Source organism: Diachasmimorpha longicaudata, chromosome 6, assembly GCF_034640455.1.
Source record: "Diachasmimorpha longicaudata isolate KC_UGA_2023 chromosome 6, iyDiaLong2, whole genome shotgun sequence".
NCBI lineage: Eukaryota > Metazoa > Arthropoda > Insecta > Hymenoptera > Braconidae > Diachasmimorpha > Diachasmimorpha longicaudata.
Window position 1 is genome coordinate 9,562,658 of NC_087230.1, and position 18,750 is coordinate 9,581,407.

An 18,750-nucleotide genomic window follows, 5' to 3' on the forward strand; every position below is an offset into this window, starting at 1 on the left:
TGCAAACGCACCACTGAAAATATCTCCAATGATGAAATTTGCCATCAGACAGGATGAGGACTTGGCTACCCAAGTCATTGTTCTAGTGGGGTTTGGGTGGTGGGTAGAGTAGAATTAAAAAGATGCACGGCGCAACCTCGGGCCCGGTGTTATTTCGCCGACAATCGACCCCTTTGGAGTTCAACGGGCGGCCATATTGCGGTCCAGAAAATACCAGTTTGGATCAGGATAACATGCGACATGTGGAGGCATTGAAGTGCGTGTAGAGCATGACTCCAGGGTTACGTTTTATTTAGAAAACAGTCACTCGTTTTTTATAGATCTTTACGCCTTCGGTAACTCATCCTCTGGGTGGCTTCCTAATTGATGAGAATACTTTGTCTCCTATGACATTTTAATAAATCAATTAATAGAGAGGTTCGAGATAGGGTTTGGAGGGTCATTCAACTGATCAATATAAAAATGCTCTTCAGTGTTCTAACAAATTTATTGATTACACGGAGAGTTTTGCATTCAACTAATTCATTCTAAGGGGCAGTCTGCGCTCTGGCCATAAGCGAGATCTTCTGTGCCTTCTGGATAGAGTCCGGACACCTGCGTCGACGCACCAGACGGCAATCCTGAAAGAATCCCTCATTTCGGGGAAACCCGTGAGATCCATCTGCATAAGTTACCAAACCTGCGCTCAGAAATCAATTGATAACTGGCAAAAAAGTTCCGAAAATTCTATAATTTGTAAATCAGTTGAATGGTTACCGAAGCCCCAGATCCGACCGCCTCGAAATTCTCCCTCAAACTTCATTCCGTCCGATCGCCAGAAGACACCGTGACCGTGGAACCATCCTTGCATGAATTCCCCCTCGAATCTTTATCGAATTATCCCACATAAAATTACACATTTCTTCATCCGTACGGCGAAAATTTTCCGAAAGATCAGGCGAATACAGAACTTACTTGGCACCATCAGGAAATACAATGACCCCCAGACCTGAGCACAGTCCATTGTGGAAGCCTCCATCGTACCTGGTGCCATCAGGAAGCATCAAGGAGCCAGCTCCATGTTTCATTCCCCTTCCATTCCAATCGCCAATATATTTTGTACCATCCTCGTACTTATACGCTCCAGTTTTTGCAACACCTTCAGATATAATTAAATTTTTAACGAAGGAAACAAAGAGAAAATTCAATGCAATCGGTATTTTTCGCGACTAAAAAAACTTTAGGTTCACAAGCAACATTTTTAAATTATGCACTTAAAATTGAAATTCTCTTATGCTTATTCGAATTGATAGACCTTACCATCACCCATTCTGGTTGCCTACTAACCGCATTACCCGTCTCAATGTCCGAAGCAAAAACAAATTCAATTACAGAAAATCAATGCTCTTTATTCAATTAACTCCTGTTATTTTTTGTATGTACATTAATGGAATATTACAACAGCTATTCCTCAAGTTGTACCTCATCTACTCTTGAGGCGGTTCATGCGGTCCTCCAGGTGCCCCTACGAGGAACCACTCGGTCCTTGTCTTCACAGCGACCCTCCGTACCAGTCGCTTCTTGTCGTCAACTGTCTCAGACAATTTGTCAATTACGTCGTTCCTGTACATATTTATAATCATCGTTGGGTAACTGCAGTAGCTGTATAAGCAATTCAAGGCTGCTATCCTTATTTGCATTTTGGGGTGGTTTAATAGCTTTAAACAATTAGATATAAGGCTCTGAATTTGTTCGATGAAGATGTCGTGTTTTGTGTTCAGTAGCTGCTCCAGGGTGGCTAGGCTCGACAGCAGCAGCTGACTGCTCTCCATCGAGAGGGATATGATGAGAGCGGGGACAATCTGTAGAAATAAGCATCGAAATTATTTTTACTTGACCACAAACAGACAATTACACATAATTTAAAGCTTACAAACCTTTGATAAATGCAAGCTCATTAATTCAATCGGAATTTCCTGCACCAGATGGCTCAAAGCGATGAGATAATTTTGCCTAGCAGTCCCCTCAAACGCCTCATTCTGTTGAATGACATTTTGAAAGACCCTCTGCTTGTAAAAAATTTTAACAGTACATCGATTCTCCTCAGTAAGTGTCCTCTCCTCCCTATCAATGAGCACCCTGAACATTTCTCCAGTGAATTCCCCTACGTCCTCATTCTTCAATACATTTATCAAATAATCGAGAAAATCCTGAGACTCCCGACTTCCTCCGAGGATCAGACCTTTCGTCAGCCAGATAAGCATCATGACAGCAGCTCTCTTCTTCCCGTCGCCGTCGTTCCCCTCCAGAATCTGTGTTAAAATCTCCTTGAAGATATTCAAGTGTCTCCCTAACGTCTCTCCCTCCCTAATTTTATTAACTAACGTTGCGACCAATCTGCAAGCTGACAACCTGTACTCCTCGTAAGGACTCTTCAATGAGATCTCGAAGACCTGCTCCAAAAAGTCAATTGGAATGGTTTTAATGACCTCTGGAGCCAGAGGGGTGATGATTCCCTCGAGTAGGACAATATTCTCAGAAATTCGGGACCTCAAAGTACTGAAATGCTTGCCCACAACGACTTCCTGAGCTTCAGGCTTCAACTTCCTCACAATCAAACAACAGATATTCGAAACCAGTCGCATTCTCTCGATATTTCCATCCCCAACAGACTCCACAAGCCTCTCCACGGCTCTGCAATCATGCACCAGGCAATTATGCAGATCGTATTCGCCTTGATCATCCAGCAGCAATCTTTGAAGGCAACTCAGAGCAGCTGAGGATGACTCAAAGTCTCCAGAAACAGCGACTCCTAGGATTGAAGGGAGAATCTCAGGCCCCAAGTCCGGAATTTTGGCAACTGAAGAGACAGCCTCCAGCCTGTTCTCCAGAATCTTCCCTGAGACATTAACATTCACTATCAGACGCTCCTGAAGGAGCATCTGGACCTCCCGACAATGTTTTACCCCGCAAATCGATAGAACCATGCAATAAGCTGCCTTCAAATCCTCTCCCCCCGCATCGATCGTCTCACAGAGTCTCTCATAAAGTACCTGACGATGAGGCTCCGATAATGAAGAGACTTGCGCAGCCAGACCCATCAGAACTTTAGCTTTCAACGCACTCTCCGCCTTATGAAGTTCGTTTAAGTACAAGTTAGGTATATCCGTCCAGGATAATTCAGGCACATCAGATATCTTGAACCCATGGGCACCAGAGATCCTTATGAAGCTGTTCAGGGTTTCCATGAGACCGATTTTATCAGCAGTACTGGTTTTCGCGGAGTATTGCCCCAGAGACAGTGGGATCACAGTCCTCAAGACTTGAATGCAGGGTTCCTTTCCTCCCCTAGCGACAGCCTCCAAGAGCTTTTCAGCTGGCCAGAAGAGACTCAACTGTACATCACAGAAGAAGGACTTGGTGTCCGTCAGGATCTTCCCCACGAACTTCTCGGTAACGATTGGATCCTCTGACAGCACTCTGGATACGTCAGTGATGGCCTGGAGCGCCTTTTCCCTCACGTCCTCATCGATTCCAGGCATCACTTCCCGTCTCAGTGGTATCCACATCTCGTCCAGATGGTTTTTGAGGCCATCAATTCCGAATGTTGAACAGGAAGTGGATAGCAGCGACAGAGAGTCCAACTTTGCTGTTTTTAGGCTAGAACCCAATTTTTCGAGTACCAGGGGAATGCAGAAGTCTGAGAAGGAAGGAATGGCTGACAGACATCTCTCCAGCCCTCTGGCGAAGTCCTCCCTAGTGATCCCCTTTCCCTCTTTTTCTCTGGACGTGAAATCGATTGGGAAATAGCAGGCAATCACCTCGAACATCTCCTCAGTGAGATGTCCGAGGGGGAATTCCTTGATGAATTTTGGGAGAATTTCAAAGAGTAGCAGGAGATTCCGGGGATCACTCTCTCCGTCCATCGAAGATATCACTATGTAGACAAAGTCAGGACCCAGCGCCGTCAGGACATCGATTCTTCTGTCCAAGAGGATCTGGAAGATGTGGTAGATGTTCTTCCGTGTCGCTTGGAGCTCGGACTGGCATCGAACATGCTGGGACAGGTTGTGGACGAGTCTACCAGGAGCGTCCACAGGTAGATTTTTCATCTGGACGATTGATAAAATTCCCAAGATCACTGAGGGGATGACACTGTGGTGGTCCTTCAGGCGATCGCAATAGAAGGACGTCAGGAGATCGACCTCCTGGTGAGTGAGGAAATCCGGGGGAAGCTTTTGAATTATTGTTGAGAGCGAACGAACTCCATTCTCACGTAGGCTGACGTCTGTACTTGTCAGGAACTCTCCTAGCTGCTCTACTACCTCACACAGCTTTGTTGAACCTGCAAAGATATCCGAAGATATCGTGGCGCATACCTGGATTGACAGAGAACATAAACGGTTTATTCCTGAATTTTTGCCTGGATTTTTTTGATTTTTTCGTTTGTCAATATCTCACGATTGATCTGTGATTACTTTCATTTACTCATTACTGGTCGTCATCAGTATCAATTTTTCGTTCATTTACCTTAGAGAGATCCTCATGATTTTCAGGGGTGGAGAACACCGAGGAGAGCCTCTCCACGATTATACTATTCCTGGTGGGTACCATGTCTTCTGAATGGATCGGAATCAAAATTCTCAGAGGTTCTAACCTCTAACGATTACACATTCCACAATAAATCACTGTACAGTCATTGCTCTATCACCTCTCCACTTGTAAATAATCCGTTTTAAGAAAACTTTCAATTAAAAAAATATTTTCTTATCAAAATCACGTGGAACATATCTAAAAATAGTCCAAAAGCAGTTGCATAGGGCTTAAAGTCACAACACGATGGGTAAAAAACCCCAATGTACTTGGCTGCCGGGGGGTTACAACCGGAAAAACGAACTAGTGTACATAATTGTACATCGTTAGTACATCATTGTACATGTATTGATTTTGTTTGTATCCCCGTGTCTAAATATTAATCATCACTATCATTTCTCCATGATGTTTGTAGATCAGGAATATTAAAAACATGCCCGAATCATCGAATCCAATCAAATTGCTCCCTCTCTCCCCAACCCGGTCAGAATCGATGGAGGCGCCTCCCACCGCCAGGGATCATCATTAACGTTGGCGGGGGAGGGTGTCTCTGACGAAAGCATCCGTTAAAAATGCGCCCAGTGGTTTTTAAAATTGTTTACGTTTTGTGAATTGCCGCCGATAGTAATTACACCCTCCAATGATAATTGACAATTGGGGTTTTAAAATGAATTAGTGCTAGTTCCGGGAAATTCACTCGAGTGCTGAGAATTTTGTCATTGAACGTCATAAAAAATGGAATTCCCATCCCTCCAATTCAGTGAAATGTGAGGTTATGAGTGTTCGAATCACAAAGACACAAAACTTGAGGATTATTTTGATTGTTAGTCAAATAATTAGTTGTTAAAATGTGTGAACAAGTGGGGATTGATGACTGCCACAGTATCACCTCGAGGTACAGAACTCTCCGGAAAAGATTGGAGAATCTTGGGTACAGGCAGTCACTACCAGTGGATGCACTGTCACTTGTGGAGCGATTATTAGGGGATTTGATTCAAACAACTGAAAGTCTGAGGCATTTCAAAGCTATTGCAGAGGACAAAATCGAGGTAATTGATTGAATCTACATGTCACAGTTCTTGATTTTATAACTGAGGGGTTTTTGGCAGACTGGTGACTTCCGTAAAAAAAGTGACAGAAATTGTCACGAATGATTCACGATTCAAGGTCTTCAAAATCACTTATTTACATGACACTTATTTGTATGGCATTTTCCGCGGATTATTTTGTGAATAGTCAAGAGCTGCTCTTAAGCTAGTGTGGGATGGGGTAAAATGGATACTTCTTATTTTTTTCAGTGCTTGGCTCAAAAATATGATCTAATTGTTTCAAGTTGTATCATTAACTCAAAAGATATCAAATGCTTAATTAGTATTACTTTTTCCCTACCCTCTTGACTTTTTCGGCCTTTCGGCCCAATGACAAGATCTTTTTTTGCATCCACGAAGATCTCGAGTCCCCAAGAGTTCTCATTGGATCCCTACAAGTGCGACAACGCTAAGCTAGTCCAAGAGTGCAATAAACTCCACGCAGACTTGATAGAAGCCAAGGACAGTCACCTCAAACAAACCAAAGATCTCAAGAGAAAAATCAGTCAGCTGGAGACTGAATGCAACGATCTCCAGTTAGCCTCCTCCAGGAACCTCAAACGTATAAAAGATCTTGAGGTGGAGTCGTCCAGCAAGTCCAAGAGGATTCAAGAACTCCTAGGAAAATGCTGTAAACCAACAATCAACAATTGTAGTCTCTCAGCAAAACGAAAATCAGTGTTTCCCCTGAGAAAACCTGTACTCGATGGGGATGTGCTCACTCCAGAGCTGTTGAAAGGATCCATATCCCCGGGGAGTCTCAGCAAGGTTCACCCCGAGGTTCTGGACCTCGTGACCATGGGAGACAGGAAGATAGCTTCATTGGGCCTCGAAGTAACAAAGCTAAAGGGAGAACTGGCACTGCAGTGCGATAATGTTCATACCCTGAAGACCCAACTGGCGCTCAAGGGAAACGAAATCAACAGATTGAGGAAGTTGCTGGAGGGGGGCAGGCCCTATCTGGCAGTCTCCAAAGACTGCAGCTGCAGGCAAACTGAAGCGAGTTGCATCCAGTGTAATTCGAATAGAAAGACTGCCAGAGGAGGTGAAGGGTCTTGGAATGAGGTCAAGGTACTGCAGCAGGTGAAGTTGAATTTGGAAGAACAGTTGAAAGAGGCCCTGGAGAAGCAGCACGACGCCATGTCTCAGGCGATGAAGTTGGCGGAGAGGAACGAGGAGCTCGAGAAAGAGTTGAGGGATATCGATCACATCGCCCTAGCTGTCGAGGCTGACTGCAATTCCACAGTTAAGGAGAATAATCGGAGGGTCAGCCAGCTTCAGGAAAGGTATGAGACAGCTATGACGAAGATCAATCACTTGGAGAATGAGTTGTTGGTGGAGAAAAGGGCATCACAGGAACTCAGGGCTGATCTGGAGGCCTGCAGGTTGGAAAAGAGGAATCTGCAGAGAATTGTAGACAGCTCTACGGAGGAGAAGAAGAAATTGACTGATAGAATTAATGAGCTGACATTAATAGGTATGAATGCAAGACGTATTCGTTTATTGAAATTTTTTTTCCGAGACATCGTAGAAAAAATATTATATCACTTGACAACTTAATGTAATTTCCATCAAGTTATAAATAATTCACAATTCATTTATCCTCTCACTTCTTTTCACCCAATTCCTTTAACGCTTTCCTCTGCACTGCCCTTCACTCTTCCAGAGGAGTCCCTCAATGCCGAGATTGAAAGATTGTCTCGACTTAACGAAACACAGAAGCATGAACTTGCACAATTGGAGTATGTGAATGAGTCTCTGAAGATGCAAATGGGCAGTTCTCAGGGCATTAATAACAGTAGTTCTAGGAGGTCGAAGGACGAAGATGATAAGATTACTAAAACTCTGGGAAAATGTTCTAAGAAAAAAAATGGTACTTTGGTTAAAGGTCATTTTTCTTGTTCTGTCTACTTTAAAAAAATCTAAATGGTAGCTTAAAATATCTATGAATGGGTTCATTCAGGTTCCAAGGTTCAGAGGACATCACTCTCACCCCCGATTCAAGATAAGCGAAGCTCTGGTTTAGAATCGATGAGGGCATTGATTCAAGAGAAAGACGGGAAGATTTCTGAGCTGCAGAAAATGCTCGATCAACATCGGAAGGAGACTGATTACTGTAAGGAGGAGATGGAGAGACTAAAGAGGGATACACGGTCTGATAATGAACTTTGGAGCCAGATTTGCGATCTCAAGCATCGGTTAAATGAGAAAGAAATGAGAATAACTGAACTCCAGAGGGAGAAGAGGGAGTTGTGCCGGGAAAAATATGAATTAGAATCAAGACTACAGGGATGCAGAAATCGCTCCAGCCCTTGTAAAACGTGTAATGAGTGCAGATCGGTGGGGCCATGTGTTTGTCTCTCCCTGTCACCAAGGCCAGAGACCGGAGGATCGAAGGTCATTATTATAAATTATAAAAACTGCGATTTTATTTTACATAACTCATCAAATTAACTGACGCTGTTCTCAGGTGTTATATTCACGACTAGAACGTGAAAGAGACACAGCACGAAGTGACGTAGAGCGTTTGATCGAAGAACGAGACATACTGAGGGAAAGATTAAAGGTAAAATTGAAAAATGAAAAAAATTATGCCCGAGTAGAATGCATGCTAGCCATTAATGCGTATTACATCAATAGAATAAACTTGATATTACAATAGCTCTAGTACAAATCACTAAATGCACGTAATAATTAGATGGCCACTGAAGCCCACACCTATGAGCAACGTCGATTAAGGGATAACGTGCGAGAGTTGGAGAGTCGACTCAAGGAAATGGAGAGGGAAAGACAAGAACTTTTAGTTGCCCAGGGATCGAGACGAACAGCTATTGCTGGGGTTGAGGGCCAGCTTGAAGAAGCCAGGGAGGAGCTCAGGAGGACGAAACAGGAATTGGTGAGCCAGAGGACTCAATATTTCCAACTGAGGTAATTATCACGTGCTCGTCACCTGCCTGCACCTCACTATTTTTATCACCAGTTAGTTGAAACAAGATAATTGAGAGTCCTGAGAAAAATTGATATCTCATTTAACTTCACAAGCTGTAAATAAACGTATTGAGATTCTTTTCCAATAGAAATTCTTCTCGATCACAAATTATTGCAGTGAAATACCCAATGAAATAACTAGGTCATATTTATACGCAGGGCACTGCAAGATCAAACGGATCAAGCGCTGGGTGACGTGCAGAGTCAACTCAGTCAATCGGAGAGTGAACAGTCGAAGGCTAAGGAACGAAATAGGTGTCTGGAGCAGCAGCAGTTGCAGTTAGATAGTCAGGTGAAGGAGCTCAAGCAGGAGATCAATACGCTTCGTACTAATATGGCACGATTGGATCAGGAGAAAGATCAATTACTGGTAAGCAATGACAACATTAATAGATACCGTTCACTCATTTATTTAATGCCATATATTTTTTTCAATGTTAAATATTCTTTTAAGTGAGTAGCGTTTGTTTGTTTATTCAATTTCTTTCATTGTCAATAAATTTTCATGAATTACCAATGGTTCAACTCATCCTCAGATGGAATTAGACAATAAAACCGAACGAATCGCAGCTCTAGAGCGTGAGATAATCTCTAAGGAGCAACAAACGATAGTCACTGAACAGCAACTGCGAGATGTCCAGCACAAGTACCAGTGAGTACAAAAATTCCAAACCTATATCAAAATTATAACTAAATACCTCGAAAAATGTATTTACATCATCTCTATTTACATCTTCACACTAAAAAAATATCAATAACAATAAATATCGGCCTAACCCTATGGGAATACTTTTGTTTACAAGTAAGAACTGCGTTGTAGTCTTCGTAAAAAATCTCGATAAATCACAGAATGAGATTTGTTCATCAATTCGTCGGGAAAAATCGATATTATCTGGGGGATGAACTTAATGTGTTCCTCCAGACTTTCACTCGCATTTGACCTTGTAGATTTCGTCCTCTCATTGTCACGTGTCAGCTCGTCTTTAACCAGAAAAACTATCTTATAATCTTGATTTTATCGTTGAGAAATTTAGCAAGTCTGACAGCAGGTGGCTGACATGATCCCAACGAGCTCAAAACGTTAGTTTCAATGTCTGGGGTTTGATAATTGTCTGTTTGATGTTCAGTTGTCCTCGTGTACCCAGGTCTGCATTCGCATCTGACCTTGTTGATGGAGTCCTCTCTGTTCCACGTGTTGTCGTCAATTCTAGGTCGTCTTCTCGCCACCAGCCACTCCCCCTGGCCACAGGGGCCCTGGGTATATAATTTGTAACACGTTTTGTTGATGAGAAACATCCCTGGGGATTTCTCACATGAGTTTTCATCCACCTGCCTGCTTTCATACGGTCCCTGGGCGGTTATATAACCACAGATTCCGTTGTAGCTTATCCCATCGATCGAGGGACGCACTGAATAGTCGTACAGGACTACTTGATCTGTTGGGCAAGGGCCCTTTGATCCTATCTTGTAGCAAGTTCGTTCTCGAGGGAAATACAGTCGTCCACGTTTGCAGGGGACGGGGATACATGTCGTTGAGTTTAGCAGCATTTCTCCTGGGGCACAGGGTCCACGTGTGTGCAGTCTGTAGCACGAACCGTCCTGATATTCAACGTGATTGGGTTTGCACTCACATATTCCGTGAATCTCTTCGTCTGTGGGGGTTTCGAAGCGGGGAATTGTGAAGTGCTGGCCTGGGGGACACGGCCCTCTTTCACCTGGGCATGAATGATAATCGAATTGAATTATTAACAATAATTGCAAAATGTGGGAAAATATTTTGACTTATTTACGAGAATTAATTTTTTATTATTAAAAAAATGCCCATTTCCATGAATTTACCTAATGGATAGCATCTCTGCGTCTCCTCGTGATAATGCGGTAGATCCTGACTGCATCCGCACACCTTCCCTGGCAAGAATATCTCGCCAGGTTCACTGCAGGGCCCTCTTGTGTAATGCTCGTAGCATCCTGGCGTCTCCCCCTCCCACCGAAACATCCCCAATTCACCTTCACTCCCGCAGGAACAGACCGCCAGGTTGTTCTCATTCAGGGTCAAGAGCTGACCCTTGGAGCAAGGGCCACGGGTCAGTCTGTCGTAACACTTGCCGTCGCGGGGATAAAACAATTGTCCACGGCGGGCGCAGGTGTCTGGCTCTCGACAGTATCCCCATCGGCTCTTACTCCTGGAAAACCTCACTGTTATCGATCATTCTTGATAGCAGGGGAATTTTTTCCTTACCCTGGGGTGTTGAGGGACTCGGGGACCGGTGCGAAGTACTGCCCCTTAGGACACGAGGCTCTCGTGAATATGGGATGGCATAGAGCGTCGCGGGCGGACTGGGCAGTTCCTGGTGGACATCTACATTCTGCGATCACCCCTCCACTTTTTGCGGCAGGACCCAATTCCATGGTTTCCGGACAGGGTGCGCCGATCTGGGTCATGGGTCATTCGAATGGATGATTTTTTTTTCACTTCATCCCTTGGTCGGGAGGTCGAAAAACTTTCGAACGAAAGTCTAACTTTTGTGTTGCTTTTTTAATGATCACAAAATTACCTGAAAAATCTTGTAACATTTTCCGTCATCCGGCCAATAGAGTAATTGCCATCCTCTCGGTTGCGCAGCACATGGATTACTCAGGGGATTGGCCCAGGGTGGTGGTATAATAGACGTCTTGGCAGTTGTCACCAGCAACAGCCATAGAAGACATCTAGAGAGTGTCTGCATTGTTCTGCACACAATAACAATCGAAATTATGAATCAGGACATTAAAAATTAATTCAATTCATGCACAGTATAATCAATTTCATCAGAAATTCCGTTGTTACGAGCTCAATGATTTTCGTTTCTAATTACAAAAAAGATAGATGTTTCTCTACATTGTTAACTCAAACGCCGCGCCCGACATTTATCATTTTTTTATTAGCTCAAATGAAGACGAGGGAATGATCGTTAAAACCGGGGAAAATTGGAGGTAATAGTCGTTTACATGGAGAGTAGTCTCAATTGCTCGAATGTGAAATAAAAAATTATCATGTACTTTCACTGTTTCGCTATGGCAATGGCATTGTCCCTCGGGGACAGGGATGACCAACGCTTGTGGAATAATGACCCTGTTTAATCCCCACCATTGTTTTTTATTTCACTTTTCAAAACTTGCATGTTTTTTCGGCTTAGAAAACTCGTTCTTTCCTTTATCACTGGGATCTCAATTTCGTTTTAACGAGGAGTTTCTCATTCTCACATTAAAAAAATTATTTTTTCAAGGAATTTCTGTCCAAAAAACCATGAATTTGCATTCGTATTATAGACTGAATAAATTCATAAATAATGAAAGAATAATTTCGTCACTGGCCAATTGTTTATGTTCCGCCGAGTCTGAATATCCTCTTCGTTGAATTATCGCATGTAATACCACAAGAGCTCCGAAATTATCGGATATTTCCCGATAGGTTCGTTGCAAACAAATGAACGTGTCAAGTTTTCCAGTTTAAAAATCACGAGCGCGAAGCGCGAGTGATTTTTCTGGAAAACTTGACGAGCTTATTTGTTTGTAGGGAACCTTGAGGGAAATATCAGATAATTTCGAAGTTCGAGTGGTATTCGGGGGATTATTTTTTGCATCCAAATCTTGGCCGATAGAATTGCACCATGAGACATAATTTTCAACGAATTGCCATTAATCTGTCAGATACAATTGAGGGTTACTTCAACATTTGTTTTTTTTATATATATATCAACATGCAAAATTTCCAGTGAAATTTCCAAGAATATCCGCTGAAATACCGTGTTGACTATACAAAATAACGTCGAATGGTGCAATCCTATTGGCCAAGATTTGGATGGGAAAAATAATCGTCTTAATTGAATTCATTTCTGTCACGTGTTTGAATGAAAATTCAACCACTTCTGTCCTTCGGTAACGAAGGTCACAACTCCGGGTGAAAGTGATTAAATCGATAAATGGGACGACTGAATTTTCGTAACGCAAGTCATCGCCCAGAGACAATTAAAATCAATTTTTAAAAACAATAATTACGTAAGGGGGTAATTAAGAGAGACAATCAGACACTGGGATGAATTAATCACGAGCTCTTACGTACACCTTTCACGTTGCACTGAATTACTCCTGTATTATTCCTCATGCTGATCTGTATCAGAAAAGTCGGAATAATGCAGGAGTTCCTTTGTTTAACCTACTCGCAATTTCATGTATTTTGACATTTAAATTTTTTATTGGGGTTTTTTAAATCATGAGTATAATCTGACTAAATTTACTTCACTAATTGACGGGCTTGATGGAATGTTAATGGAGTCAGGTTGTGGATTAAATTCGCGAGTATGGAATTATGCCCCAGCGTGTGTCCGAACTGTTGTCTTCCCTGCGCTGATGACACTAGATTCAGGTAAATTCGGAATAAAAATAGATTGCGGTGGTCTGATCGGTTAATCGTATTTTTAGCGATCGAGTCATTTCGGATCACATGTTTAATCCAGTTTATTAAATGCAGATTTACTGAATAATCAGATGGTAATGAGGCTACTTAATGCTAATGATCTAGCGAATTGCATATTGAGAATTTACAAACTACGATAAATTTGCTATCATGCAATGACTGACGATTTACTCGGTCCCGGGACTTATTGACTCGTAATCGATTACGGGAGCGTTACCCAATCGCCGATTATTTCGAAAGTCGAAAAATGGCTCTCGATGCTCCAGTGAAGAAATAACCGGGAAAATTGAGGCATTAAATTAACGATGAGTTTTTATTGCTCTCACCGTAAATTCAGCATTTTATCGAAATCCAATTTATTTCGGAAATTCACATAACACTACTTTTTTTCTATTTTTTCATCTGACGAGACCGTTTAATTTTGCTAATAACGATTCATTCACTTGTTTGTGGAATTGTCGATCGAATTATTTGTTTAATTTAAATTTATATCTTTGAGTTGTTTGGGCATTTGATTTAAGTTATTTCTCGGGAGGTGAAGTGTGCGTGTCGACGGTTGGAGTAACGTGGATAGACTGAAGCCATCGTCAAACCTCGAACTGCTCTCAACTCATTTTCTGTATACCACGCTTGTTACCTAACTACATTTCTCACCTCCTGAAAGTGAAGGACTTCGAAGGCAGTTTTTTTTGTGTCTAAGGAGGGTAAATTCCACGACGATTGCGTTGCTACTCTGCATGGATCTTTGCCTCATTTTTCATCGCATTTATATTCAAAGGACGAACGTGAATTTCGTGGCTTTTTTCCACATCGTTCGTTATCTGGGTGAATGGTGATTCTTGGGGGCTTGAAATTCGGATGAACATTTTGGAAATAGAAATCGACAGTATTTGTAATTTAATTGGAGGCAGGGGAGGACGATTGGGCAATCAAAATTTATTTTGTCTTTTCGGTAACAAAATCTTGAATAATTTATGATTCTCCTTTCCACCGGACAATTTATTGAGCGATATAACAAAAAAATATCTCATCTCCATGGCTAGTCAACAACCCCATGAATCATCTCCGCCCATCCCTAAACTCCCAAAACCAATTCCCAGAGGAATCTGAAGAGCCCGGTGCACCAGGCTCAATAAGCTGAAACAATTCCATGTCATAGCCCTTTTCGACATAACGGTACACCCGGAGATGAGTCCCTGGTAACGTTCAGTGTCTGTTATGTCCGATGATGCAATCGTCCGAGAGGAATAATAGAACCCATTGATTGATGCGCCAGAGTGCGATGCACTCGCGTGACTCACAACCGCTATTCTCTTTTCCCCGTTTTTTCATTTTTTTTTCTCTTTTCATAAGAAAATAAGACCACCAGTGTAACTTCCGTATAGTATGCACTGTTCTCACGGTGAATGAGCGCATTACGTGGCCAGGAAGAATACCTCAAAAATGAGGAATAGATGAGGTATCAAGGTAGTACATGCAAAACTCGAATTTTGAATATAAAAATGCAAATAAATTCCACACGAAACTGAACATGAGGGAAAAGTGTGCTCCAGTATTTATAAGAATTAATTTTACCGCATCAAAATAGTCGTAGGGCAAAAGGGAACGGTAGGAAAAAATGATTCTGAAACGAAATTCTTTTGGAAATAAGTTAGTCCCATTGTGGATTGATTTATTAATTAATTTTGGACGGAGGTCAAATTAGCATTCATGTAAAACAGTCTCAGCGCTGAATAATTGTTTTTTTTTCTGATGTTCCGTTTATTTTTCATCACGACACTCAACGACTTCCGTGGAGTTTGGATAGACTACTTTAATTGTCACAGGCGAATGAGTGACAAACATTTGTTAGCATGCAACACGTCTTGTTTTCACTTTCATGTGAGCATCATCTCGGGCTATTTTTCTCCATCTGATGGTCTCCCTCACTACCGTTATGCAGTGGGTGACCAAGGTGGAGGTGAAAGTCGTCCCCGGGCTTCCCCATGGCCACTTAATTCGTTACTTCTTCTCCGTCAGTCTCTCCCTCATTCTTAACATCTCAAGATCCTGTTACGGTTATTCGGGATAACCATTATGTAATACTGGGGGAGTATTATGTACTGGTCTTGTGGTATTTATGGTCTATTCCATATTATATTTATTCATCTGCGAAGAGAATTCATGAATTTGGAAGTCATTGCTTCACTAGAATATTTTTTCTTACCGTGAGCTGCGGATTATCTTAATTTTTCAATTGGTTTCCCCATGCGCATTAAAAATCAAATTGAAAACTATATTTTGTTAACATAACAAATTGTATCAGAAATGGCATCGAATTGATGCAGTTCCCTGATTTGTCTATTTTTTGCTACTCGCGTTTTCCATTGGAAATGCTGAGGGAATGACTTCCTGACTTGAACGAATGACGCTTTTAGGAGCATCGGGGAGAGCCATTTCGGTCCATGACATGCACTTCCTCTTCCTCGATCAAACTCACTTTCCATCTTAGTTTTACATTCAATTGCCTCGTCGATTAACCTTTTCTATTTTTTTTTCATTTTAGTCATCGACGTTTTTTATCGACGAATGTAAATGTTAATTTGATATTACGAGGAGGAGGAGCTCGGTGATGAGGCTTATATTGGAAAGCTGAGGAAAAAGTGTTTCCTCTGTTATTTCCACATCCGCATATTAAATCTCGTGGATGAGATAGTTGATGCGGGATTTACCGTCCAGTTGGCTACAGGGCTCTATGAGCTCATTGGAAATTCCCCATGGGATTTACAACCGGAATTTATGCAATAGTATTCCCGGTGATTTTAATTCAGAGAATCTGTTAGCAAGTATCCTTGTCCTGCATTCGATTAAATATCATTGACCTGATGTGAATTGATTAGATTTTTTAATCCATCTGTGATTCATCGGTTGATGATTGGTTTATTAATGGTGTAGCTGAGTGATGAAATTTAACGCAATGAGACGACTTCACACGTCCATAAATATCGATTTTTTTAATAGCAAATGAAACCACTTGTTGAAAAGTTTCTCAAACAATTTTCTCAAATAATTTCATTGCATTGATTTATTAGTATTTTGGTAACAATTTGATTGACGATAAATTGTGATTGATCAAATAGTAAAATTTTTTATTTGAGGCGATAGGAGGAACATTTGTTGATTCTTTTATAAACCCCTGATTTAAATATTTAGGCTCAACGGGCTTCGCCCTCTGCTCCCTTCGGTCACCAACCCCGTGGGACTTCGGTCGTTTTCCTCCCCCCATGATTTTCTTGGATATGTTTATGGTGATCATACGATTTATACAGAAAAAAAATGATGGAGAATTTCTCGGAAGTGGTTTTTCATGAATGATTATGATGGATCATGTAGAAAATGACAGTTGAGACCCTCACGTGATACTTATGACCCCCATTTTTCCCCCGATGACCTTCGTGATCCTTAATTTGATACTCGTGAGACTCAATTTGACGTTCGCATATTCCGGAAATTTTTGCGCTCCTTTCATGTTCAACATTATTATTATATTGAGAGAAAACAATAATTAAATTGCGAAGGGAAATGTAATGGAAATCTCCGAGTTGTCGGGCAATTGTGTAGAATTTTTCAAAGACATTTCTTTATCTGGATAGTTTCTCTTCAGCAAAGAAAATTCCAGTTATGCATCCTCCAAATTTATCAACAGGATTTGCATGGATCAGAGTGCTGAGCAAGAGCGTCAGCTGCGGTCCATGCAGATGGAGATGGAGAATCACCAGAGGCAGTTGGCAGCGGCCTCGGCAGATCGTGACAACGCAGCGCAGGAGAATCGTCGCCTCCAGGACGACCTGGCAGCCCTCACTTGTGAAATTCGAACGCTTCAACGAGAGCTCGAGTCTTCGCGAGCTGAATCGTACGACCTGAAGCGTCAGTTGCAGACGTATGTCAGCGAAGTGCGAAGAGCTGAGGAGTTGCTGAATCGAAAGGAGAACGAGAGAACAGAGATGCTGAATCACTTCCGGAGTTTGAGCCTGGAGGCAACTGTCCTCGAGAACAATAATCACAGTCTGGAGAGTGAAGCTGCTGAGGCTAGAGGGGCTCTGCAGTCCGCCAGGGACAGAATCGTAGATTTGGAACGACAATTAGCCGATAAAGACTGTCTCGTTCATGGGTATGAGGCCCAAATAACTGAATTAACGCAAAATGTCGCGAGCCTGGAGACGCAGGTACGACAGCAGAGTGAGCAAAGGGCACGCACTGAGGCCGATCTCAACGCCGTGAGGGATCTCTGTGTCAAACTGGACCAGAAGAAGGAGAGTTTGGTGAAGGAGCTGGGGGATAAGGATGCCATCAAATCACAGTATGAGTCACAGATTGCCCGACTGCGAGCTGAACAGAATATTGTTCAGGAGCAGATGAACCGAGATCATGTCACTGTTGACAGAATGCAGGATATGCTAGATCAGGCAAGACAGGAGAGCATCGATTGTCAAGCGCATAATCAAGAATTGCAGAATGAAATGACCAGAATGAAGCAGAGAGTTTCTGAATTGCAAAATAAATTGTAAGTTATCGGGACTGAATTTTTTTTTTGAGATTATAATTAATATATTCCCTCTCTAATTACAGATCGGCAGAATCAGCAGAGCTTCGCAGACACCAGAATCAAGCTGCCGAGTACAGTAAACAGATCAGTGAACTCCGACGACAAGTAACGAACGAGCGATTCGATCGCGCCAGGAAAGAGGAGGAGCACAGAAGGTAAGCAATTGGCCCAATAAAAATGTCAATCTCACCTCTCCCAATTCCCTCAATTAGACAATTCGCTGACAACCCATCTCCGGCCGTCCCATCGGTCCGCTTCCAAGACTCACCCAATCCTCAAGAGTTATCCCCGAGCATGACGAGGTAGATCACCATTAAACGTTATTGAATTATATTTGCAGATCATTGAACTCGACGCCTGAGAGTTTAAACTTCGACTTGAACGTCGTCATTTAGGATAGAATTACGAATAGATTCCGATGATGCAGAAGGCATTGAATTATCTGTTCCATAGATTGTAAAAGTTGAATTGAATTTTTTTTATAAATTATTGACTGAAGTTGATACGATAATTATTAGATACGCTCACAATACAGTACAACATGACTTGCGTGCATCACCAGTGACTCCTGAGTCACCGGAGAGTCGGAGACCCCCGAGGCTCCCCGGACAAACGTACAAAGGTTCGCAGTTTTGCAAGTGTACAGGGAATCGTAGTAAAATGTATAACTTGCATTGAAATGTCCCCGAAATGAATATATTCGTTAAATGTCGATATTTTACGACAGATTCAGTTCGTTCGGAGGAAAACCATGCAATTGTTCAATTAAGAGGCCCAAAGAACGGTGAAACCACACACCAGACGATATCAGTGCCAGGTAAAGGTACTTTATGCGTTAGCACTACTCTCCGGGAGCATGAGGACAGAGAGGATCTGGAGGTGAAGATATCGGATGTAGGAGAGGTCAACGATAATTTAGCACTTCCTGAGAGTTCCGAAAATGTTTCTGGAGTGAGTGCAGAGACTCAACGAGAGATGCAACCTACGCCTGAAGTCAGAAAGAAGAAAAAAAATGGTCAGAAGGCCTGCGGATGTGGGGTCGATGAGAATAACCTCCCGAA

General features: G+C 42.2%; 4 protein-coding genes across 9 annotated transcripts; 1 reads left to right on the top strand and 3 right to left on the bottom strand.

The window, feature by feature from the left end:
• Positions 1-468: 468 nt before the first annotated feature.
• Positions 469-1,420, bottom strand: Rtp (retinophilin). The gene is made up of 4 exons (XM_064123211.1): positions 1,300-1,420; positions 955-1,138; positions 757-866; positions 469-679 (listed from the first exon to the last, which is right to left on the bottom strand). The coding sequence occupies exons 1-4, from the start codon at positions 1,307-1,309 to the stop codon at positions 528-530; spliced, it is 456 nt and encodes a 151-aa protein (XP_063979281.1). The 5' UTR covers positions 1,310-1,420; the 3' UTR covers positions 469-527.
• LOC135163610 (MMS19 nucleotide excision repair protein homolog) lies at positions 1,368-4,966 on the bottom strand. The gene is made up of 3 exons (XM_064123192.1): positions 4,510-4,966; positions 1,917-4,358; positions 1,368-1,841 (listed from the first exon to the last, which is right to left on the bottom strand). The coding sequence occupies exons 1-3, from the start codon at positions 4,591-4,593 to the stop codon at positions 1,467-1,469; spliced, it is 2,901 nt and encodes a 966-aa protein (XP_063979262.1). The 5' UTR covers positions 4,594-4,966; the 3' UTR covers positions 1,368-1,466.
• Positions 4,967-5,102: 136 nt separating this feature from the next.
• LOC135163608 (centrosomal protein of 135 kDa) lies at positions 5,103-18,169 on the top strand. Of its 4 annotated transcripts, none has more exons than XM_064123189.1 (11): positions 5,103-5,621; positions 6,021-7,137; positions 7,327-7,548; positions 7,624-8,057; positions 8,131-8,226; positions 8,359-8,588; positions 8,808-9,018; positions 9,185-9,300; positions 16,790-17,647; positions 17,713-17,844; positions 18,030-18,169. In XM_064123189.1, the coding sequence occupies exons 1-11, from the start codon at positions 5,421-5,423 to the stop codon at positions 18,082-18,084; spliced, it is 3,672 nt and encodes a 1,223-aa protein (XP_063979259.1). In that variant the 5' UTR covers positions 5,103-5,420; the 3' UTR covers positions 18,085-18,169. The 4 variants fall into 4 exon arrangements, with proteins under 4 accessions (XP_063979259.1, XP_063979257.1, XP_063979258.1 ...); XM_064123187.1 differs by lacking the exon at positions 18,030-18,169 and adding an exon at positions 17,902-18,002; XM_064123188.1 differs by lacking the exon at positions 18,030-18,169 and adding an exon at positions 17,902-18,002 and having other exon boundaries at positions 7,327-7,533.
• LOC135163613 (uncharacterized) lies at positions 9,043-13,686 on the bottom strand. Of its 3 annotated transcripts, none has more exons than XM_064123196.1 (5): positions 13,431-13,686; positions 11,204-11,378; positions 10,888-11,081; positions 10,488-10,831; positions 9,043-10,363 (listed from the first exon to the last, which is right to left on the bottom strand). In XM_064123196.1, exons 1-5 carry the CDS (start codon positions 13,442-13,444, stop codon positions 9,645-9,647), a joined length of 1,446 nt encoding a protein of 481 aa, XP_063979266.1. In that variant the 5' UTR covers positions 13,445-13,686; the 3' UTR covers positions 9,043-9,644. The 3 variants fall into 3 exon arrangements, with proteins under 3 accessions (XP_063979266.1, XP_063979267.1, XP_063979268.1); XM_064123197.1 differs by lacking the exon at positions 13,431-13,686 and adding an exon at positions 12,926-13,367; XM_064123198.1 differs by lacking the exon at positions 13,431-13,686 and adding an exon at positions 12,751-12,882.
• Positions 18,170-18,750: the final 581 nt, after the last annotated feature.